The 25,208-nt window shown below is 47.1% G+C and overlaps 1 protein-coding gene and 1 pseudogene across 3 annotated transcripts in view; one reads left to right on the top strand and one right to left on the bottom strand.

Moving 5' to 3' along the window:
• KIAA1549L (KIAA1549 like) overlaps positions 1–25,208 on the bottom strand; it is a 125,033-nt gene that overhangs the window by 59,269 nt on the left and 40,556 nt on the right. For 2 of the 3 annotated variants that reach the window (XM_087854736.1, XM_087854738.1), the window contains exons 11-13: positions 18,350–18,540; positions 10,996–11,123; positions 5,643–5,821 (exon numbers count right to left, since the gene is read on the bottom strand). In XM_087854736.1, the coding sequence (XP_087710862.1) occupies positions 5,643–5,821; positions 10,996–11,123; positions 18,350–18,540 (498 nt within the window). The remainder of the gene's footprint in view (positions 1–5,642; positions 5,822–10,995; positions 11,124–18,349; positions 18,541–25,208) is intronic. The other variant, XM_087854737.1, reaches the window with a different exon arrangement.
• On the top strand, positions 1,059–3,909 carry LOC123799547 (forkhead box protein H1 pseudogene; annotated as a pseudogene).

The following is a 25,208-nucleotide window of genomic DNA, read 5'->3' as shown; positions in this document are numbered from 1 at the left end:
GGAACACGGCCAGCACACCTTCTGACCCGTCAAAGATACAAGCAGATGGCTACACTAAATAAATAATAAATAACAAACGATGAGGATGTTACATCCAAGAATGGAGCTGACCAATGAAATCAGCCTGACACCTACTGGATGATACAGAGGACCATTAGTGCTGTTTGCAATCAGACTGGACTATATTAATACAACCGTGTCTGGTGCTGTTATCATAGTCTCTTTAAACTAAGCTTTAAGGGGCGCCTGGGTGGCACAGCGGTTAAGCGTCTGCCTTCGGCTCAGGGCGTGATCCCGGCGTTCTGGGATCGAGCCCCACATCAGGCTCCTCTGCTATGAGCCTGCTTCTTCCTCTCCCACTCCCCTGCTTGTGTTCCCTCTCTCGCTGGCTGTCTCTGTCTCTGTCGAATAAATAAATAAAATCTTTAAAAAAATAAAATAAAATAAAATAAAATAAGCTTTAAAAGGGTTTTCTGTAATTCATAAACAAGATTCATCTAGTGATAAGATATAGATCAACCTACAGGATGAGGCCCAAGGTTCACTAACACAAAGCCCCACCTTAGATGTTTTAGGTCTACAGCATATTTTTTCTGACTTTTGCAAAGATCTCCCAACCCTTGGCCTTAATGATATTTTTAGGCTGGCAGCATTTCACAGGTCTTAATTGTTCCCTCATTCTGCTTGCCACAAAGAAAACTAGTCAGGAGAAGAAGCTAGCATGACATCCTCTGAGCCAGGAATCCCATCTCTGGAATCTCTCCTTAAGCAACATTCCAAGAGAGCTTCAAAGTCAGAGATGAAAGTTAACATCACCAGTCATCAGACATATCAGTATCAAGTGCTTGATGCCCACAAAAGGCCCCTCACTCCCGTGGTTATGCCAAAAATGCATAACTGCAATCTAATCATAAGAAAACATCAGACAAACCCAGACTGAGGGACACAGCCCGTGATAACTAGCTGGTATTTTTCAAAAGAGTAATGGTCATGAAAGACAAAGAATGGTCACAAAGAAGGACTATAGAACTGCCCCAGACTGGAGGACACGTGACGAAATGCCATGTGGGATCCTGGCCCGGATCCTGGAACAGGAAAGGGACATTAGTGGGAAAACCAATGAAATTCAAATGAGATCTGTAGATGAGCCAATCATAGAGTATAAATGTTAATTTCCTGGGTTTGATAATTATTCTATGGTCATGTAAGATGTTTACACTCAGGGTAGCTAGGTAAAGAGCCGATGGGGTTCTCTGTACTGTTACCGCAACTCTTGGGTAAATCTAAAATTATTTCAGAATAAAAAGGTTTTAAAAGTCAAGCATGAAATTACTCAAATATAATAACCAGAACCAAAATTAAAACCACAAATTACCTGGAGGATTTGAACAATGGGCGATCAGTTTTCCAATCAATGGTATACCTACTCCACAAAGTCATTAACAATGATCATCCCAAAGACAATAGCAACAACTGCAAATGTTTAAGATATAAGATATAAGGGCACCTGGGTGGCTCAGTTGGTTAAGTGTCTGCCTTCGGCTCAGGTCATGATCCCAGAGTCCTGGGATCAATCTCTGCATCAGGCTCCCTGCTCAGCGGGGAGGAGCTGCCTTCTCCCTCCTCTGCCACTTTCTCTCTCTCAAATAAATAAATAAAATCTTAAAAAAAAGATATAAGATACAAAGTTGTCTGTATGAGATTCTAAAATATACATGAGTTTGATCAAAAGTCTGGGGAGGAGGTAGAGAAAATGAAAACAGGATATGTTAGGGTAGTGAGATTATAGTGATTTTTCTTTTTTCTTCAGAACGTTCTATGTGGTTATTATGTTTTCTTTAAAATAATCTTTAAAAGAATTACCTATAATTCATAAAAGGAAAATTTATGGCTTTGGGGTTGTGGTTTCTCCACTGAAACAAGCCAACCATAAGAGAAGAAGGAAGAAAATCATAAGACAATCTGCCTTAAATGCTGCAACGCAGCAAATTACAGAGAACGGTTCAGGGCTCTTTTCCAATCCAAATTCCAGCAAGGTCCATTCCTTTAACTACCAGAATGTAACAAGTATCCATTTCTGGACAGGCAAAATGCTCATCTGTTTTCCTTCTGGGACAGGGTGATGGGTCTGGCAGATAGAGAGAGTTGTACGTTGAATTTAGCTAAGATCTGGAATGTGCCCCCAAGACATTCATATCACAAAGCTGGGCTGAAAAGATCCAGGCATGGCAGCCATTATCTCGGTCCACACTGGACAGATGTCCTAATCAAGAGCAGTTCCCAGTTTATTAGTGACAACCTCAGAGGCCTCTAATCATTGGGCTTGTGTGTCAGGTGGCAGACCTGTGCCTAAGGAAAGGTTCAGTGGGCATGATGGGCTTTGAGAAGACATAAAGGCTCCCAAGTTATAGAACTAAGGATGATAAATGATCAATGAATCCTTGCTCATTGGTTGACTAATAATAATAATAATAATAATAATAATGTATTGATTGTGTGCTAAGCACTTTTCTAAGTGTATTACCTATATTATCTCATTTGATCCTCCCAATAGCCCCATTTTACACATGGAAATACGGAGGCATCAAGAAATGAACTAACCTGCCTAAGGTCACATAAATAGTAAGAAGAACTTGGCTTCAAATCCTTATAGCACGGCTTGAGAGTCTGTACTCTTTCAAGCACACCATGCTATTTTTCACTGATAGGCCACAGTAAGTCAAAGAGAGGGAAGGAGCACTGGACAGGGAGCCAAGGGGCCTGAACATCCTATCAGGGCTATCACAATAACCACAGCGTGATTCCGAGCAAGCCAGTTGACCCTATGGCCTCAGTTCCTTTGTCTAAAACATGAGGAAGTTGGAAAAAAAAAACACAAAACTATGAGGAAGTTGGCACAGAAGTGCTCTGTAAGTCTATAACCAGTGAAGCTCTTTTTAAAGAACTCCAAGAGGAGGAAGAAGGGATACCTGTGGCATAACAAGCACCCCCCCCCCCACTTGGCCGTGATTACCTTGGTGATCCAGACCGCACCCTCCCCCGGCTGAGGCAGGCCTGGATCATCCATCAGGTCCGGCCCACATCCCCCTCTTCAGGGATGACTGGAAGGGCTGGGAGGATTCCATCCACCGCAACCTCTCCTCCAACTGATGCTTCTGCAAGGTGCCTAAAGATCTTGCGAAGCCCTAGGCCAAGGGCAGCTTCTGGGTGGTCACCGTGAGCCTGCTCCCAGCCGAGGTGCTGCGACTGCAGAGCACGGCCTTGTGCTGGTGCTGGAAGAGGGGGCGTGCGGGGAGTTTTGCCACGGACCCGGGCCCGTGTGTGCTGCACAGCTGGCCCTACCAGCTGCCCAGTGCCCAGCCCCCACGCGGCAAGGGCTTCAGCATCAAGTCTTTGCTGGGGAACCCCTGGGAGGGGGTGCCATGGAGCAGCCCAGGTGCAGCTGGCCCTGGGCATGGTGGGGAGGAAGTGGTGCCCACTCCACCCCTGCCCTCTGAGGAACAGAGGAGGAGACTTCCTAGGGGGGAACCACCCCTCTCCCCTGAGCCCAGAGCCTGCCCCTCCACTTACTGCAGGGTACCCCAGACCCCGGGGGACTGTGTGGGGGCAGTCACAGGGCTTCATTTTGGACAGCTGCCCACCTCCTACGTGCCCATCTACACTCGCAGTGTGGCCACACCCTTGGCTCCACTACTACCCACATTCTGCCCCCAGTGCTTACCCCTTCAACCAGCCCAGTCTCCTGGGGGGTGGCTCCTGAAGCCCAAGGCCCCCCAGGGTTGCTCGGGATCTAGATGCTCTCTTCCAGGGGTGCCACTCAGCGGGGGCATCTGTGATGTGTGGGTTAGCCAGCCCCGGGATCTGGCAGCCTCCACGCCTGGCTGATGACTCTCCTGGCACAGCCTGTGAGGCCCCCAGGGCAGGGGCGCTTTCATCTCCTACCTGCTCCTGCCACCGCTGGCTTGCTGGGAAACCTAGGTCAGGAGGACCAAGAGGTGTCTGTGGCCACAGCAGCCTTGAAACATGAGACATCAGCAGTGCTGAGAATCCACGATGTTTACTGGACTACCCCACACAGGGTTGGGGTCGGCCCAGGCACCGCCCTGGCCCTGATAGTCGGTCACGCCTCGCCTAGCCCCAGAGGCAAGACTGGAAGGAGTGGGGCTTTGCTTGGAGTAGCCCCTTCCTGATCCCACTTTCTCTGGCCCTCTCAGTCCGTTTATCCTTCCTTCCTTCCATCCATCCATCACCATGTGTTGCTCCCCCTTCCTGGCTCTGGGCTGGGGGAGGGAGAACCTAATGGTGGCTCCAGCCTGAAGTCCTGTCCTCCCACATCTGCCTGGGAATGAGGTAGTGCCTTTTTGGGGAATGGAAATCAAGACTCTACTTGGCTTTGGTGGTGGTACTGAGGAAGATAACAGTAAAGGAGCAGACCCCCCGGCCCCCGCAAAAAAACGACTGATGAACCTCAACCATCCCACCTTTAGGCCAGCTCAGTCTTCCTGTCCTGAAAGCAAGAGGAGCTTCCCGAATCAGGTTTTAAACGTGGCCTGGATGGAGGAATGAGGAAGAGCCCCTGATGTGGTTCACAATGCCCAGGTGTATAGGGAGGGGCCTGGCATGTTCCTTGAGGTGTGATGGGAAAAACACTTTAAAACCTTGGAAATTTCCACCTGTTGTAGATAACAATCGCAGAGTATAGACAAATGCAATGAGCAATCAACGCAGCAGCTGGACAAGAGAGAAAACCAGAACATGTGTGTGCCCACATGTAAGACAGATGCTCACATGCGGGTTCCACATGCATGGTCTTAAAAGCTCAGAAACATTTTCAGCCCACTGGCCATTCTGCTGCAAGAGACGGAGGAATGGCAGGGATTCTCTACCGATTTCCTCTCTTGCTCTTCTCTAAGCTGCCCATACCACTATCCATCCATCCGTTTTCTTTCGTCAAATCATCATTCTCTGGAGCATGTTACAAAATTTTTTTCAGACTCTTAGGAAAACTGATTAACATCATGATATGTACTCATATCCTCCCGGAAGAAGGCAAAGGGTTGTTTCAAACTGGCGAAAAGGACTAAAGGTCACTTCGAAGCCTCTAAGTAGGCCACATTCCCTTCCATATGACATTATCTTCTCCTTTCGCCTTTCACCCTACTACCACTGGCATCCCATAATGAATAGGTTAAGAGTGTCACCAAGGACGGTAGAAGGTTGTGTATGTGTGTAAGGGGATGGGGAAGAATTTCTGATGTTTCTCTTCATAACTACAATTAAAGAAAAAAACAAACAATTTTTAAGTAAACTCTACCCTCAATGTAGGGGTTGAATTCACGGCCCCAAGATCAAGCATCACATGCTCTACCGACTGAGTCACCCAAGTGCCCCCATAACTACTGTGTTTAAAAAGTCCCTCTGGGCTTCCTGAGAAAGGCAAAAATGTTTCAAAAGCATCACCCAACAAACTCATTTTGGGTGACTTGTGTCCTGATCGATCCCATCACGGCCTGCGCACCCAGAGGTAAAAATGACCGATAGAGCCTTATACACCCGGATGTGACCTGCATCCAGTAAGCCCAGCTGGTGTTCCCTAGTCAGAATTCCCAGAGGCCTGGCTGTGCTGGTCCCCAGCTGCTCACCTCGCCATTGAGGGCTGCTGACTCCTGGCTCCTGTCCGACGTGGGATGCACCACAGGGAGGGCTGTGGGTTTTATTGCAATGAGCTGCACAGATCCGGAAGATGTGTCAAAGGGATCGGTAGCCACCTTGCCCGAGTTGTCAAAAAGCACCGCTCCTTCCTCTTCATCACTCGCTGGCACTGAAGCACAACATAAACACACTGATTTTTTACCACGGAGGGACATGCTGCACGACCGTCAGGGCATTGGTGTGAGGCTCCCAGACTAAGGACATTACATTACTCAAAGTGACCTCAGGAGCGACAGCATCCGGTTCTGTGCCAAGGGCTCACTATTAATACTTCAAGGATTTCCCTTAAATTTAAGAGCTATACCATTCATTCCTCCACGGCATTCTCAATGGGTCGGAAAGAATCATAGAGGTTTGGATTTAAACACTGAAAACCATTCTTTCAAAACCGTGACAAAATGTTTTTGGAAACAAAAAAAAGTAAATTTTTTTTCTCTATGTTTGAGTCGGAGATGAAAAAAGTACAATTTGGCCAAAGCCGACAACTATTCTTAAACTCTGACAGTCAACGGGAGTCACCTCATTCAGTTCAGTCTCTGGCACCAAAGCCACCCATTTTTGCACGAGGTTAAGTAATGAGTCTTCCCTGGTCAACTGTCCATAGTAATTGCCGCTGACACTCTATGTTTTTTTCTTTCTCAGGGCTGCTTCTCCGATGATTTGGGTTTGGGTTTTTTCATTTGTTGAAACAAAAGAACGCTAAGAAATAACCGCCAGAGAAATGAATTTAACACTATTGACAACTTCCCTAATTAAATAGAGTGAATTCCGCCTACACTGTTAAATTAATTCTCCCCACTGACAGATAATTCTGCTCTGATTGCTGAAAGACACCAGTCTGCCTTGTGCGTCCATAACTAAGCTGGCAGAAGAAGTCCCAGAGCCAGTGGATCTTGCTGATTGACTTGTGCTTAAAGCACATTCCCATCAGGTATCTCTAAGAATGACAGTTTATTGAGCACGGCTGGGCAAGAGATAAATTAAGCCTGTTCAAACAACTAGACCAGTGGGCAATTTAGGAGCAAAATAGGTGTTCTGTAAAATATGAATGTAATAGAAGTGTATTCATCTTTCCTACTGCTTTCTCAAGACATTGGGATGTTCTTTAAATTATTGAGAAACACATAGTTTGTATCATATTGTCACTTATCATAATCACAGATTTGCCAAAGTAAGCTGAGTAAATCGTCATTGCACAATGTAGCTAAAACACCTCAGAGTCTAACAATGGGCTATAATTGGAGTATTTTTTGGTTCTGTGAACTTATCTGCAAATAGCAGGACACCAATCAGCCCATGAGAGAAGAAAATCTCTACTCACACATGTTTTTGGAGTAGAGTTTTGCTGGGCAATTCTTGCCTGACCACCATTATCTCCCACCTGGACAACTGCTATGAAAACCATCCATGGCAGCCAGCCTCCAAGATGGCACCTATAATTCTCACCTCCTGCTATTCACAGCCACAATGAATAGGACTGAGCTGTGTAACCAACAGGAAGTAGCAGAAACGACAGTGTGTTACTTCCAAGGCTAGGTCATATAAAAAACCTTGTGGCTTCGGCCTTGCTCTCTCCTGGATCGCTGACTCTGGGGAAGTCTGCTGCCATGTTATGAGGACACTCAAGCAGCCTTATGGAGAGGTCCACGTGGCAAGACACTGAGACTCCTGCCAACAACTATGTGAGTAAGCCATCTTGTAAGTGCATTCTGCAGTCCCGGTCAAGTCTTGAGATGACCACAGCCCTGGTCAGCACCCTGACTGTGACCTCCTGAGCCAGAACCACCCAATTAAGCTACTCCTGGATTCCTGACCCACAGATACTATATGAGATAATAAGCATAGATTGTCATTTTTGGTTGCCAGGTGTTGGGGCAATTTGTTACTCAGCAATAGTACCGAATACACCTAAACACCCTTCCCCTTGGGAGCTTCCACTCTTGTCTTCTTACCCAAGATATATACTCACAGCAGCAAGGATGGGTATCTCTTCGAAAGGTAACCAGATCACAGTCCTCCCCTGATGTGAACCCTCTGAAGCCTTCATCTGTCTTAGAATAAAACCCAGAGTCTCTCCGATCTGACCACCTGGCTCAGCACATTTCCGTTACCCACTCTGCTCCAGCTACAATGGCCTTCTGGAACACATCAGGCTTGTTCTCACCTCTGGAATTTTGCATTAGGTGTTCCCTCTGCTCAGAATGCTCTTTCCCCAGATCTTTGCATGCCTGGTTCCTTCATATTTTTCAAGTGCAGCTTGAAAAAGCCTCTCCTTATCCACCAATTTAAAATAGCCTGCCCATCACCCTGTTATATTTTCTTCATAGCACTTATTACTGCTGATGTGTATTGATTTAACCTGTCCCCACCCGGGCCCCTGGAATAGAAGCTCCATTCTGGCCCATCTTTTAAAAGGCTGATGCCTATTGCCTTTAATGATGTCTCACGTGTAGTTGGCTTTTAGTAAGGGATTTGTTGAATAAATGAATGAAGGAAGGAATGACGAAAATTTCCTGATTTAGAAAAGGAGATTGTTGTTAGTTGTTAGTACCTGCAAAACAGGTGAACACGCAGAAGTTAAAGTTTTGCTATCACTAAACCGTTCAGAGGGTGAAGAGATGGTACTCAGCGTTTTTATTGATTCTGGGTTGTGATACCCTCGCTTCCCACCCCGAGGACAGGGCAAGGAGAGAGCATAACTATAATGGGATGGAAAAAGGATACCCTGGAAATTGTACGAACTATAGTTCTTTTCCATCCTTACTCTCGAAAAAGATTCAGATTTGCACAGTAATCCCTCCAGGTTTAAAAGAAAAATAATTAGCTATCCTGCTCCCTTCCTCAGGAGACTTCCGTAAAAAGACGTTACATTAAATATTGATCTGTGAAAGCGAGGGAGCACAGCAGGTTCATGGGAATATTTGATGCATAGCTAGGCCCTAAAGGGAAAAGCGTGAGAGAATGCTAAAGGAAAGGGCCACAGTTGAACCACGGAAGTGTCCCATATACCATATATCATCATCATCAACTGTCACCGGCCCCAATCTAGTTGTGTCTTATTTGCACTGTTGGTTTTAACTTCCCTAAATCAGCAATCTGTTTTCCTCCCTCCCTCCCTCCCTCCCTCCCTCACTTCGGTTCATCTTCCAATCCAATAAAATACACTGTTGATATTTTGATGAACTCTGATGTTGTGGATATGATATGATGAAGTGGAGCCCTATGGTAAAAAAGGACAAGTGGAAAGGTTCCATGGAAGGTCCAGCCTAGAATTCTGGCCTGCTTCAGCGTCTGTTGGATATTATAGTAAACGAATTGGTCCCATCGTTTCTGTTTGAAAATTTCAAGCTGAACCTCACTGAATGGGAACCTGCAGGGAAAGAGAGGCCACCACCCCTGCTAACTCACTAGGTTTACCTCTGGCAGAAATAAAATGCAATGAAGCACTATAAACCTGGAGAAGGGATGGCTTTTTAATAGAACACACACATTAAAACCCCAACTTAGTACCCTAATTGGATTTTATTCATGCACCTGGCTCATGTTATTTTTTGAGCCTGATATTTAAATAATGAAAGTGACCTAAACAATAAGAAGGCAGGCAGAGCTGTGGAAAAACAGGAACAGAAGGTTGGCAGGAACATTTTGGGCAGGTCAGTGTCTCACCAGCCAGGGTGGGGAGTGATGGGGTCGGAAACAGGCCCTGCTCCCTCCTCTTCTATGGATTAAATGCAAGGGAGAGGGAAAGGCATCATCTCGTAAATGTGATTTACTGACAGAGGAGCATTGTACATTTCTAAGCAAGAAAAAGGGCACAGAACAGTAGGTACATGGATTCATTTTATAAAAAAAAAAGCAATACAACAACAACAGATATGTGTGTGCTGTCATATGCATAGTAAGAAGGTCTAAGAAAGACACAGGCTGAATTATTCAAGGTCATCTGAGGACCGGGGTGGGTGACGGGGCATGTGCAGGAGGACAGACTTTGACTGGACTTCATTTATTTCTGGGAAGCTTTCCGTGAGCTGGCTTGGCAGAGAGCTGATCGGTAGGATTTGTGGTGGTCTCATGTAGGGTAGATATTCCAAGAAAACCCCACATGCCATACCCTGATTCAGATGTAGAAAGCACAGTCTGTTACAGGGCATGGGGAATTCAGGAGAAGAAGAAATTCAGGAATCAAATGGGTAGGACAATTTTAACTAGTGCTTTACAGAATGGCTGGAAATGGGAATGGGGACCACATTTGCCCTGCAGAAGACAAATCCATTGTGTCATTATTCCTTTTCTTTCTTTCTCTTTTGGGTCAGAAGAAAGAAATCGGTGACATTTGGAAACAAAAGAATATTCTGGCACTGGCTCCAAGAGAGAGTCCCTGAATCCTATCCCATCACAGCCCTTTAAAAGGGAAGCAGAGCTAACCTGAGGGCCAGGCTCTTCACCTGGCATTTCTGTAGGATTCCACCTAACAACCCATTGAAATCTGAAAGGAATTTCTTCGGATCCGAGTGGCAGCACTGGGTGCTTGCACCTGGGCTCCAGCCAACCAGCATCACACATGGAAAGAGCCCATGGAATGAAAAAGGTGGGACCAGGAGGAGGGGACACACAATCCTGTCTGACGGATGCCATGTATAGATGGTGTCATAACACAGTAAGGCAGCTCCAAAGACTTATAAATAAACTCCAACCCCCATCCTTTAGAGGGACGGAAAAGATCTGTGTGAGGGAGAATCCAACCAGTTACGTTTCCCTGGAGAATAAAGGCAGAAGCATGGGCTGATTTTTATGATGACAGATTTATCACCGTGTTATTCTTCCTGGGAGAGGTGGATTGGCAATATCTGGACTCTCTGGCAGAGACTGAATCCCTGAAACTTATCAAGGGAGTCAGGGCAAGAAAATGGGAGGGATCTCCAAGACAAGCAGCCTTTCAGAGACCTGCCCCCCTCGGGGACCTGGTGCTAGGAATCCTGTCGATTCAGCCAAGATTTAGAAAAATCGCAAAGCCAACACTGGTGCATTCTGCATAGGGCTTTTCTAAAGCAGTAGGCAATTCCATAAGATCAGGAAGCAGAGGGCGTGCGACAGGATAATTCAGAGAAGGGGGACAGGTAATGTCCCAAGAGGCAGGAAGCAGACTCCTGCCTTTTCTGGGGCACACCAGAGAGTAGAATCTAGGGTGAAGGCACGTGGCTGCGTGTGAGTGTGGGCACCTGTGTGTGCACAAGTGTGTGTGGGAGGGGCTCGGGGCTGCTGCTGGCAAGGAAGGCTTCTCACCATTTCTCTTCCGTGCCTCCTCCTTTGTCACTTTCTGCTGTGCCATGACATTCTGGGGCGAGCGCCTCCCCGAGCTGGGCTTCCCTGATTCGTTGCTGATGACAGATCCATTCTCACTGGGCGACCTGCTGGAAGTAACCATAGCAACAGGAAGACGGTAAGTTCCGACTCCAGCAGCCTCCTCTCAAGGTTATTGTATTTGCACAGTTTATGTCTGTCGCCTTGCATTCTGCTTTTATCCACAAAGAAGAGATGATACAGGAAAAAAAACAACAACAACAAAAAGCAAAACAAAACTAGCGCCACGTTACCGCAGGGGTTAAGCAGCTGGTCATGGTGAAGTATGTCGTTTATGGGGAGTGCTTAGCTCCGCAGAGAAGTTCAGCGAGCGCGGCCCTGAGGTCCCATCTCTGTTCCATTAACCGCCCCCGCCCCCCGTGACTATGGAAACAGCGGTGATGGCGTTTGTAAGTGTGCCCTCTTTTTAAAACACAGCACTCTGAGGAGCGTTGCAGAGCGTGTGACTCACGTGGCATCAGCAGGGACACGCATAAGACACGGTTCTCTTTGGCGATTCTCTTTACAGAATAGACCTTGACCACTAAAGTTGAAGTCACCCCCCACTGAGTTCATCACTCTGTCTCCCGCACAGGCGCGTGCGCACACACGTTCTTTAACTGTGCTAACTGGCAACTGCTTACATTTGAAATTACCCATTTGAGCTATTCATTCCTTCAGGAAATACTCTCTGTGCACCAGCTCTGTGCTGGGCATTGTGCCAAGTATCCTGGTATAGAGAGATACAAGACACCACCCACGTTCTCCAAGAGCTCCCATTAGAAGCACCAGAGTGCCAAGGACGACACGAACGCCTTCGAAATTCTTAGTGAATCATTAGGACAATCCACTGGTTTGGTGATTGTCACCCTTGTTTCACAAGTGAAGAATGGGGTGCTCAAGGAGGGGGAGGGTTTTGTCCAGGGCTGAGTTAGGAAGTGGCAGATCAGTCCTGGAAACCAGGGCTCCCCCTGCAGGTAGGGGCTCTCCCTACATGCCAGAGCATGTCTCCTTTACTGCCTTACTGCCTCCTAAAACGTCCCAGATGACGCAGGCCTGTACACAGGGCAAGCCACGGCGCCTTCTCCCCTGCCCTTGGGGCCAATTCTGGTTTTCTGGAACTCTGCAGGAAATAGGCTCTTTGAGCCCCTGCTGAGGTTCGTGCTTTCTCAGGCCTCTGATCGTCATAGAGACCAACTGCCTAGCCTTCTGTGGAGACAGTCAGAAGGCAGATATCCAGAGGCCTCCTCCAACCCCTTATTCTTCTATTGTCAATTGTCCAAATTCAGAGCCTAAAGGCATCCAGCCTCTACAATAGAAAAAATTGACTGTAGTAAAATGTGGCCCTTAACCAGTAAGTGAGCAGCTTCCAAAGGGAAAGCTGCATGTCCCTGACGGTGCTCCTCTTCCTTCCCCTCCCTTCTCCCCCTTCCTGCGCTGGGAACGTCAGCACCCTAAAACCACGGCCAGGGAAATGGCCCGCTCACATCCATGGGATAAGGCAACATCTGTCCAGAGGGTTCCACAGAACAACAGAGCCAAATCCCACGTTCCTGCCCAAAGGGTCTCAGACAAGTATAAGCCTGGGAAGTGCTGTTTATTATATTCCTTCTTTGGATATTCCTAACGCACATTCACATATCAAAGCCCCCCATCAGTCCTATCGGAAAAAGACTCCTCTCCTTTTGTTTAATCCAGCATTTTCCAGTTTCTTTGGCCCCAGATCTCTTTCACCACGAGACAATAATACAAAGAATGTAGCTTGGGAAAATATGGATAAGGTATTAATTTATTAAATATATATTATTAGTAGTAGTATTTTTTAAAAGATTTTATTTATTTATTTATTTGACAGAGATAGAGACAGCCAGCGAGAGAGGGAACACAAGCAGGGGGAGTGGGAGAGGAAGAAGCAGGCTCCCAGCAGAGGAGCCTAATGTGGGGCTTGATCCCAGGACTCCGGGATCACGCCCTGAGCCGAAGGCAGACTCTTAATGACTCAGGCACCCAGGCGCCCCTATTAAATATATATTATTGACCCAACAGCTGCTTGATCACTGAGTCCTGGCTCTAACAGACACATCCACAGAGAAGACATAAGCCCTCGGATTGTTTTCAGAACCTCACAGTTAATGGCATCTACTCTTCCGACTGGCTTTATTGGGACAACAAGACTTCCACTGAGGTCCAGAGAGGAAGGAAGGGGAAAGGCTTCTTGTAACCTATTTTATGTTTATAAAAGATTTAATGGTATTTGTAGCATTTGCATATTCTTCCCTTCATTTGCTCCTGAAGCAATTTTCTGGCTGCTCCTCTCACTACAGGGAAAGGTATGAACGAGCACATTTCTGGAGAGAAGCCCCACCTCTGCTTTACTCTTTGATCAGCTTATAGACTTATGTTTACATGGGACCATCAGCTCAAACATCTGGTCAAAAACAGAAAGTGAGATTTGTAGGTGTGTGTCCACTCACATGACAGTAACAAAGATGTTTTTGAAAGTAAGGAAGGGCCGCCTGTGAAGCTGTAGTTCCAGGCTACTCAACTCAACAGGCCCCCTTCTGGGGGTATGGGTGTACATGGGGCCTGGATGAAGGGGTGGCAGGGGTAGGGGGTGGGGATGGGGGTGGGGATGGGGACTAATCAGATGTTGAGCAGTCATGACCAATCACTGAATTGAACGGCTCTCCCTATGAGGTTGATTCGCTATCCTCGCCCATTAATCCCAGTCACAGACCAACAAAATAGCATCACCAAGAGCCTTGGCCAGAGGAACAGGGCCTGCAACACCCGTCTGTTTGTCTGCAAGTGGCTGAATCCTCAGATTTCAGTCTTAAAACAGTTTTAAAACAGTTTTAAAAACATTTAAAAATCGAGATATCGGGGCGCCTGGGTGGCACAGTGGTTGAGTGTCTGCCTTCAGCTCAGGGCATGATCCCGGCATTATGGGATCGAGCCCCACATCAGGCTCCTCCGCTATGAGCCTGCTTCTTCCTCTCCCACTCCCCCTGCTTGTGTTCCCTCTCTCGCTGGCTGTCTCTCTCTCTGTAGAATAAATAAAATCTTAAAAAAAAAAATCGAGATATCTTCACGACCATCAAAACACTGGTTTCTCCTGTTTCTCACTCGCAAAACTTTTTGGATCACCTAACAGACACATTCTGAGAGGTCATGTAGTCCTCAACCAGCAGGAACGAGGGAACTGATGTGGCAAGATGGGAAAGCCAGAAAAATAAATGCATGACGGGTTTGCTGTTGGTCTTGGCATCTTAATATCTTCCCAAATGATTAGAGACTCCCGTGGTCAGCTGAACTTGAACAGAGGTGAGGTTTCTCGCATAGCTTTGGCAATGATACAACCAGCCCTTAGTAAAATTCTATTTTATGGTAACATTATGAGGCAAATGTAGAAATCATTCAGCTGGGTAGACATGGTTTTCTTTGTATTTGTTTCATAAGCTATAATTTCTTTTTTTTTTTTTTAAAGATTTTATTTATTTATTTGACAGAGAGAGAGACAGCCAGCGAGAGAGGGAACACAAGCAGGGGGAGTGGGAGAGGAAGAAGCAGGCTCCTAGTGGAGGAGCCCGATGTGGGGCTCGATCCCACAACGCCGGGATCACGCCCTGAGCCGAAGGCAGACGCTCAACCGCTGTGTCACCCAGGCGCCCCTTTAAGCTATAATTTCTTAATAAAACTCTGAGGGTAAGTAATTGAATTTGATTACCAATGGTAGACTCTTTGCTAATTCAAGAAGAAATGCTTGTTCTAAAAATTTTTTTTAATTAATCTTTATACAATTTAAATCACTCATCTAGAATGGGTGGAAAAGAATTTTTATTCTTTCCAGCAGTGCTGTGTTAATATCCTAATTTTAGTAATTCTATTTATGTCTTTTTGGTGTCCTCTAATAGGTGATAAGTAAGTTGTTACCGCGCCTTTATTGTATTTGGCAAAGATCATAATAAGAATAATTACTGTAGGTAATTCTATTTGCCAGTCAATACAGATAATTGGTCTATTGCTTCTCTGTCTGTTTCAGCTGTCCATGCTGGGGCAGACCACTGCAGTTGTGACCCCAGTTTATTCCCACCTCCCCGTAACCAAGCTTTGGTGGCCTCCCACACGGACTCTGGGCTAGACCACGTGTCTTGCTTTGGCCCATAGGACAGTAGCAAACATGACACAAGCAAAGATTTGAGAAGTGTTTGCACTTGAGGGCTTGTTTTCCTGCTGCCCTTGGCACCCTGTAACCACCGTGTGAGAAAGCCAGAGCTAGCCTGCTAGAGGATGACAGACCATGTGCCAGGGGGCCCCAGTTAGGGGCCACCGCAGACAAGGCTATCAGCAACAAGCCGGCCCCGGCCAGCCTACCGCCTGACTACAGATGCATGAGTGAGCCCAGCTGAGATCAGCCAAGCCGAGCTCAGCCCAGAACCCACCTACCTGAGCTCAGCCCAAACTCCCAACCCACCAAAAATCATGAGCTAAAGAAGTGGTGGTGGTTTTAAGCTGCGAAGCTTTGGAGCACTTTGTGGTGGGACAATAGATTGCTAATCCACATCTCCTCGACCTTCTTTCCTACCCAAGCTGGAATCCAACCTTCTGTTTCTCCGTACCTCTTTCTGAGGTACCAAGAGCCCCTGGAGAGAAAAACACAGAGAACTGTTGCACGACTCCGGTGCAAAATTTGTGTATTTGACACAGACAATCCTTCCTTCCCCCTCAAATTACCCCCTTCTCTTGGCTACTTGGATTCCATTCTTGCTTTGTTCTCCTCATGCCTTTTTTCCCCAATGCTTCTCGGTCTCCTATGCTGATTTTTCTTCATCACCAGACCTCTAATCACTGCAATGCTCCAGGGGACGGGTCTTGGGTCTCTTCTCCATCTATATGCTCCCAGGTGACCTCATCCAGTGCCATAGCTTTAAATAACTAAATGCTGACAGCTCCTCCATTTAAATTTCTACCCTGGACCCCTCCCCTGAACTGCACACTTAGACAGCTTAGTTCTGAACACTGCCACTTGTGTATCTAAGAGGCATCTCAAACTTAACATGCCCACATTCAAATTCACGATCGTCCTCTAGAGTCTTCTCTTCTGGTCCTCTCCAACACAACCAGTGGCAGATGCCTTCCTCTCTATTTCCATTCCTCGCAGCAATCTATCAGCAAAGCAAGCCTTGTCAGCTCTTCCTTCAAAACGTGTCTAGAACCCCATCACTTCTCACAGCACCATGCCTTGGCCCACACCGCCACGTCTCACCTGAACTACTGTAATAGCCTCCTGACTGTCCCTCTGCTTCCACTCTGCCTCTCTACCCTCTGTTTTCCACACAGCAGCCAGCGTGAGGCTTTACAACTGCAAGTTGCAGCATGTCACTGTTCTTCTCAAAACCCTCCAATGACTTCTGATCCTTACTCACAATAAAATCCCAAGTCCTGACTTTGGTCTACAGCGCCTGACATGTTCAACTCCAGGCAACTTCTCTGACCCATCTGCCACCACTTCCTCCCAGCTTACATTGGCCTCCTTGGCCTTCTTGCTCTTCTCCAAGCATATGAAGAGATTTCCTCCTCTGGGCTTTGCACATACTGTTCTATCTGCTTGGAACATTCTTGTCCAAGATAGCCTTGAGGCTTACACATCATTTCATTCAGGTCCTTCTCCAGTGTCACTTTATCAGAAAGGCCTTCCCTGACTCCCTCGCTAAAATAGCACCACGCCCCCGCCCCGTTCCATTGCTCTATGCTCTTACCATGCTTTGGCTTTCTTCTTCATGCCCATTACCACCTGACTTACTGTGTATCTATTTCTCTCTTTGTTTATTGCCTAGCTCCCCCCGCCAGATTGTAAGCACCACAAGAGTAGGGACTGTGTCTTGTTCACTGCAGGATCCCCAGCGCCTGGTGAATAGCACTCAACAGAAATCTGTTAGGTGCAGGGAGGGAGAGAAGGAAGGAGGCAGGGATGATGTAGCTTTCCCAGCCTCCACTGTGGTCTCAGGCAAGGGAGAGAAGGGACTTGGCAATGGGAGTCGGTTTGGCCAGCCAACAGGGCTTGCCACAGAGTTCATTACCTCTTTATAAGAATATTGTAAAGTCCTTACAACAAGTCTCCTGGCCTCTAGCCTAACCTCTCCCATCTATCATCCACATTGCCACTGGAGTAGTCTTTCTGAAATACAGGCCGGACATCACTGTCTTAAAGAACTTTCAGTGGCTTCCCACTGCCCAGAGAATACAGGTCAAACTCCCTAGCCTGGCAGTTGAGCCCCTCCACAATTTTCATCCATCTGGTTTCATCTGTCACTGTACCCCAGCCACTGTGATCTCTAAACCTTAGGGACATTCACAAGTGCAGGAACATGTGCCAGTCCCTCTTTTCTCCCAGCTCCTTTGGACTGGACACCTTTATCTCCCCAACTATTGACACTCCACTCACCCTTAGAGGCCCAGCTAAAACAGAAGCTCCTCCACCACCCTTTCCCTCATCAGAATTAAGCTCTTTCTCCTCTCTTTTCCACAGTACTTCGTTTAGACTCCCCTGTGAGCACCAGCACATCATGCTTGGTTTCCAGGTATTTATCTCTCTGTCTCTCCATCAGGAGATCCTTGGGGTTAGGACTCAATTGTAAACCTTTCTGCAGCCTTTCCAATGCCTGTCAAAGTGCTCTGTTCATGGTAAAAACACCTAAAATTTTTTTTAAAGGATTTATTTATTTTAGAGACAGACAGAGCACGCATGTGTGAGGGGGTGGGGTAGAGGGAGAGAGAGAGAGAGAGAATCTCAAGCAGACTCCCCACCGAGGGTGGAGCCTGATGCAGGGCCCAATCCCATGACCGCAATCCCACAACCCTGAGATCATGACCTGAGCTGAAACCAAGAGTCAGATGCTTAACCAACTCAGCCACCAGGTGCCCCCTCCCAAAATGGTTTTTGGCTAGTCAAACTGTGAACTCTTAAAAACAGCCAGATAAAACCAACTCTACTGAATCAAAGGCACTGCTTCTAAGTTCAAAAATAAAGTGTGACACCAGCGCCAGATTTGTTGTAGTACATATGAAAGCTAAATCTCTGCTGGTCGGTGATATAAAACCTTACAAACCGTGGCTCGTGAGAAGCAAGTATTATGATTCTAATCATCTCTCTTTGTCTCCATCTCAAATATTCAAAACAGGGATGAAGGGGAATTTTTAAAGAGAAAAGTGGTATTAACTTGGGGGCTTCAGCTGCTCTCACCATCAATTATTCCCCTAGCTGAGACCGAGAGGCGGAGGTTGGCCCCGTGCCTACCTCTTTCTGGTTTCGGTGGACTTGGCCGTCTTGATGGTGCTTCCGTCTTGGGCGATGTCTCTCTCCTGACAGGCAGGAGCATCTCTAACAGGCAGTGGGAGGACCACCGTTTCCTGAGTCACAGGGACGACCTCCTCATCCGCCCCTTGCTGGCCCAGGTGCTGCTTGGCATAATCGAAGCCCTGCACAGGCTGCGAAGAGGAAATGGATTTGTGGTCACATTTCTGACAGAGCGTGACTCCAATGATGGCTTTAAGAGAAGACAGGCCAGGGGGTGCAGGTGACAGGACCACACTCAGCTTTCTGATGAACAAGAGTTAACTCGAATCTCCCCCGTAATTCCTGTCTGCAAAATCAGAATCCGTGCTCATTCCGCCCAGCCACAGAATCTCCCTAGACAAGACTTACTTGGAAAAATGAAGAGTATAAACGAGATGCAAATATGTATGTGAGAACAAACTTCTTTCAAGAATTTAAAACCACCAATTTTGAGTCACTAGATACTGCTAATTAGAGACTCTTAATTGCTATGTGAAACAGGTCCTGTATAATCTCCTGCCTCTGACTGTCCCGTCATCCTGAACCCCACTTTCATGGCTTTAGGCGTAGTAAGAGGTGTGTGACCTTGCCAAGTCACTTGACTTCTGAACCTCAATTTCCTCACCTGAGAAATGAAGACAATCAGATCTGCTTTACCTACACTCCCCCTCCCCCCGCCACCGGAGTATTAAAGGGGAACCACAGCTCTGAAAATAGAGGGAAAGAAACATGCTTCCACACGTGAGGCAGTACCATCATTAATAATAAAATGGGATTTATGGAATCACTCAAATCCAGACCTATGGCTCTCCTATGATTCATTACTGGGTAATTAGCAAGGCTTTTATTGCACTATGTCTGAACCCCCAAGTGAATAGGGCAGCTGTGAGCAAAGCCCAACAGACATCTATTAGTGGGGCAATAAAAAACCAAGAGGCATGTTTAAACAATTCCTGGGAGTGTCTCTGTTCTGCTTTCTGCCCCAGAGCCGCACAACAGTGATTCGAGGCAGGACAGTGGGGTGGTGGAGAGTACCAGCTCCGAAACAGACTGCCTGGCTCCCAACCCCGGCTCTACCACGTATTAGCTAGGTGACCTCGGGTTAGACACCGAAATTCTCGGCACGTCAGTTTTCTCACCTGCAAAATGGAGATAAGAGGAGGGTAAACAGGATCAAATGTGTAAGTCTTGAAAGTGATTGAACCACCGTCAAAGACACGCTGCGTGGATTAAGTAGTAAATGCAAGTTCAGCATTTAGTGAAGAGCCTTGCACATAGTAAGTGGTCAGTCAATATTAGTTAATATTGTTCACCTTCCTATTAAATCACAGACCAGGTGAAATAGAAATCAGTGATGGGGGCGCCTGGGTAGCGCAGTCGTTAAAGCGTCTGCCTTCGGCTCAGGGCGTGATCCCGGCGTTCCGGGATCGAGTCCCACATCGGGCTCCTCTGCTGGGAGCCTGCTTCTTCCTCTCTCACTCGCCTGCTCTGTTCCCTCTCTCGCTGGCTGTCTCTCTTTCACATAAATAAATAAAATCTTTAAAAAAAAAAAAAGAAATCAGTGATGGTCTTCAAGAAAATCTGGGGATGAGGGGCGCCTGGGTGGCTCAGTCATTAAGCGTCTGCCTTCGGCTCAGGGCATGATCCCAGAGTCCTGGGATTGAGCCCCACATCAGGCTCCTCTGCTGGGAGGCTGCTTCTTCCTCTCCCACTCCCCCTGCCTGTGTTCCCTCTCTCGCTGGCTGTCTCTCTCTCTCTCTGTCAAATAAATAAATAAAATCTTTAAAAAAAAAAAAAGAAAATCTGGGGATGAAACTCAACCTCCACCATGTGGGTCCCCTCAGAACCTCACATGGTGAGGAGATGCCCCTTCAGCAATGAATTTTGCTAAGAAATGTAGCAGGGAGCATCCAGCTGGATGGAACAGTCTAGGACAATGGCCCCAACCCGTCAAATCTTCCTACTGCATCTCAGGACAGGATGGAGTTTTATTGCTAAAAACAGCAAAGCTTCCTTATGTCAAGCTGTCTGTAGTTCTGCTGTGGACAGTTCCCCCAATCCCCAGGGAAACTCACTCTGGGAAGGGCACTCAGCCCTCCCTCTTTGCCGAGACACACACTCTGACCCAGATGTGACCAGGGACATTCTGTGCCAGGATCTGGCAACGTGCTTCTGAAATAGTGTTTGTCTGTTCGTTTCCCTCCCTCCTGTGGGGCCCGCATGAAATGGAGTGAGCCTTTGAACAACCTGGTCATGTTCCTAGACTACTGGATTGATGGTCACTGAGTGGATTCTACAGAAATGTTTCTAGAAGCTGACCTTTTCTCCCCAGGTCCACTGTTTTATTGTCTCCTGGCTTGATCTTGTTGCTTCCATTCAGGTCCTTTCTAGGCTCACCCTTGACAAGCTTCCAAAGCTATCTCCCTGAAAACCACTCAGGTCATGTCACTCCCCCACTAAAAATGTTCCACAGCACCCAAACTCTTCGGCAAGGCATTCAGGCCCTTCCCAGCCTGGTGGGACCCACCCGCCAGCCGCACCTCCTGTTGGCCCCTTTTCCGTAATACCCCAGGCCCCCCATGATCCAATCTAGCGTGGTGCTGACTATAGTTCTTGGGCAGTGGCTTGTGCCAGGGACCGTGCCTGGTGCTGGAGATATGAAGATGAGTAAGAGCCGGCCCCCTGCCTCAAGGAGCTTTTCGTACCACTGGGACCGTGCCAAACGCATGACATCAGTTATGACACTTCAGCCCCACTGTAGTCAAGGAGGTGGGTATTATGATTATCATTCCACATTTTAAAGATAAAGAAACTGAGGTTTGGAGAGGTTAAGCCACTTCCCCAGGCTCACGCAGAGGGTCTGTGGTGGGGTCAGGATTTGCACCCAGTTCTGCGTGCTACAGAACCAAAACATCTGACCGCTGCCTGATGATTCTTCCCGTGGCCTCTTCTCTCCTTCTGCAGCCTGCCATCTTGGTTGGGCATCTGCTACCATACTTGGCCTGGCTCCTGTGCTGAGACTCCTGGCCTGTCGGTGAGGAACTGCGAGTCTCCAATGGCAGCTAAGACTTTCCAAGAACCTAGTGAGGACAACAAGGGGGCTGTGGCCTTCTCTCTCTTGCCCCCAGTCTCCCTGGATTTGGCCCCTCATCCCTCACACTGGGTTGAAGTTATCTGCTAGATACTTCAGGGGACTGGGTTGACAATGAGTGAGCAGAAAGAGAGACATTAAGGGATGACAAGTTCAAGGGTGGCCACTGTTATTAGGTTAATAATAACAGTTCTCACATATGTTCAGTACTCAGAGCCTGCAAAACACTGACACCTCATTTCATGCTCACAACCACCCCCTGGGGAAGCAGGGCAAACATCACAGCCTTCATTTTGCAGGTAAGAACACAAAGCTCAGAGAGGTTCAGTGACTTGCCTAAGATCACACAGCTAAGTGGTGAAAGTCTCAAGACTCAAGTCCCTTACTCTTCTGACTGATGGGTAGTGGTCTTTCAACCTTCAATTTGAAAATCACCTGCGATTCATTAGTTGCCCTTGGACACACATTAGGGACCCCTGACACCACTGAGACATCATGAAGTATCTATAGTTGCTTCAATGAGTTTTATAAAATTATCAGATCAAAATAATCCCCCACAATTTCAAACATAGACACGTTAAGACCTTTTAAGAAAAAAGCATGTATAATAATAAAGGCCAACTGACCAATGAATGAATAAAGATGATGTGGTACACACACACACACACACACACACACACACACACACACACACAGTGGAATATTACTCAGCCATCAAAAAGGAAGAAATCTTGCCATTTGCAACGACATGGACCGAACTAGAGACTATTATGCTAAGCAAAATCAGTCAGTCAGAGAAAGACAAATATCGTATGATTTCACTCATATGTGGAATTTAAGAAATAAAACACATGGGGCGCCTGGGTGGCACAGCGGTTAAGCATCTGCCTTCGGCTCAGGGCGTGATCCCGGCGTTGTGGGATCGAGCCCCACATCAGGCTCCTCCGCTATGAGCCTGCTTCTTCCTCTCCCACTCCCCCTGCTTGTGTTCCCTCTCTCGCTGGCTGTCTCTATCTCTGTCGAATAAATAAATAAAAAATCTTTAAAAAAAAAAAGAAACAAAACACATGAACAAGGAGGAAGGGAAGGAAAAATAAAATAAGATGAAATCAGAGGGAGATAAACCATAAGAGACTCTTGATCATAGAAAACAAACTGAGGGTTGCTGGAGGGGAGGTGGGTGGGAGGGATGGGGTAACTGGGTGATGCGCATTACGGAGGGCGCTGGATGGAATGAGCACTGGGTGTTATATGCAACTGATGAATCACTGACTCTACTTCTGAGACTAATAATACACTATGTTAATTGAGTTCAAACTTAAAAAAAGAAAAAAATAAAGGCCAATGTGTATGTAATATTTATGTGCTAGGCACAGCTCAAAGTAACTTTCATAGCTCACTTAATCTTCACAACAGCCTAAAAATAAATAAATAAATAAATAAATACTGTTATCATCCCCATTTCACAGATGGGAAAACTGAGGCACAAAGAGGTTAAGTACAGGTCATACAGATAGTATGTGAAAGAGAGGAAACAGCTGGGCATCTTTAGGGGGTGACTGACCTGTCCCGAGCAGATGGTCATGCCAACCATTGCGGGCCCTCCAAGTTCCATCCTGCATCTGGATGTGGCCCTAACTACTTTCCCGTAAGGCTGCCTGTTCCAGGGAGCCATGTTCTCATCAATTATATGAAGGGAACCACTGGGCAAAGGCTGTGAATCCAATGACAAAGAGTAAAGAGAAATGAACCGGGAAGAAAGAAGGTCACAAAAGCCCTGATGCCTGGCCCTCCCAGCTGACCACCATGGTTAACAGGGTTCCGTCTATGGTACCTTGTCTCTGCAGAAGGGTAGGGGGCGTGCACGCCCTGACCTCAGTTCCCAGGACAGGCGTGTACACTCACCTCCTCTTAGCCTGTCAAGTCTATTACTGAGTCTCAGCAGGGATCCCCAGGAATGTCGCCTGACCCTGCAGCCTGCATTCCAAAGATACAGTGATGTCCCTGGAGACTAGGAGACCAGCCTCCCGCTCTATGGATTGATCATGAAGGCTAACTTTTTCATTCCGCCTCATCACTTGGCATTAAATGAATTCTGCTCACACACACGGGTGGTGGGAAGTGATGCAGGCGGCTCTCTCCTCTCAAACACCGCAGCGTCCCTGGGTTGCCACAGCAGAAGGACTGTGGTCAGAAAGAGGCAGTTCCTTCCCACTGGCTTCCTGTGATAAAAGGGCTTTGCAAATCAACGTGCACAGCCCAGCCTCATGGAGGGAGGAAACCACCAGCACCAGCGCACACAAGTGAAGCCAGGCTGCTCTTGGGACGTCAATTGGCTTGATGGTCAACATCGGCCAGGTATCTCTTCAAGCACGATGCACCGGGTAGGAACATAAGAGGGGCGATGAAAACCCACAAATGTGACTCTCTTCCAACTTCGAACAGCTTTCAAAGCCAGAAGGTATGTTGAAATCGTGGGCTGCCCACCTCACCTTGGCAAATTAATAAAATTTTGGCTTAATCTGTAACACAAAGTTGGCATTTACAACCTCCGTGTGACAGGTTTTGCATTCCCGGACTCGGCTGCAATTAAAGTCTGGTAATTACTGTCATGTCTGAAAGGCTCAGGTTGTAACTAAGCTAAGATGGAAATGAAATACCCCTTCTTGGAACAGTTTCATGTCTCACTGCTTGGACCATTACCAACACTGCGCTGCTTCTGGAAAGCGGGTGCCTTTGGGTCAACAAAAACAGAACAACATTATTTGGAGTTTGGCTCTTTCATAGATCAAACTGCAGCTTTGCAACAGGTGAATTAGTTTAATAAACAATAAAACCCATTTGATTTCTTTTGCTGAAGCGAGGTGTGACCATCCAGAAAGGACAAGGCATGCGTGACACCTGGGAAGGACCATCTCTATGACATTCATTCCAACGGAATGAAATTCCTTTCGCTCTTTCATTTCATTCCTGCACAGGTGGGCAGCGCTCGGCAATCCCATGCTGAAAGAGGAGTCTACCTGCCAAATCTCAGGGTTCAGGAAGGTATGTAATGTGGAAAGAGCCAGATACACGGGTATAGGCCAGAGTCGCTCCTCTGCTGCTAGTTATGTGACTTCGGACAAATCCCTACAGTCGCTCTTTCCTTTGGGTTTCTCAACAGTAATGTGAAAATAATAAAACCTGTCCTGATATGACCCACCTCATAGGGCTACTGTGATGAGCCAACGAGGCGATAGACCCAGAAGAACCCGGCAAATGGTAAGGCGTTATTTAAACATCAGGTGTTAGAGATTATTATATTTCCTTCAGGAAGTATCATGAAGGGAGCTATGTGACTGGAAAAGCAACCTTTGGAATTTTCTGAGTCCACTTCCCTCCCTGTCACCAGAGGTGTGGAGGCAGTGCAGGGTGGACGGGCTCCCAGCCAGGCTTCAGTGGAGCCACTGAACTGGTGTTTGATGACCACTGGGCCAAGGCTCTGCAGCTTGCCCATCATGGCGGCATTTGGTGATAAGCCACTCTAGCCAATGGAGGAAGGAACATTTTGAGAGTCTAATGTGCCCAAAGAGCCCTGCATTAGGAGCCAAAAGACCTGGTTCTACCATTAACTCTGCTACTTACTAACTGTGTGATCTTAAGTCACCTCTCTATAAAAGGAGGGTGTCAGATTAGATGACCTCCAAGGCCCCTTTCAGGTCTACCTAGCTCCTAATTTTCTGTGCCTCA

Source organism: Ursus americanus, chromosome 24 (genome assembly GCF_024610735.1).
Source record: "Ursus americanus isolate L20-20 chromosome 24, mUrsAme1.1.p, whole genome shotgun sequence".
Lineage (NCBI taxonomy): Eukaryota > Metazoa > Chordata > Mammalia > Carnivora > Ursidae > Ursus > Ursus americanus.
This window is presented reverse-complemented; position numbering and strand designations above follow the sequence as displayed.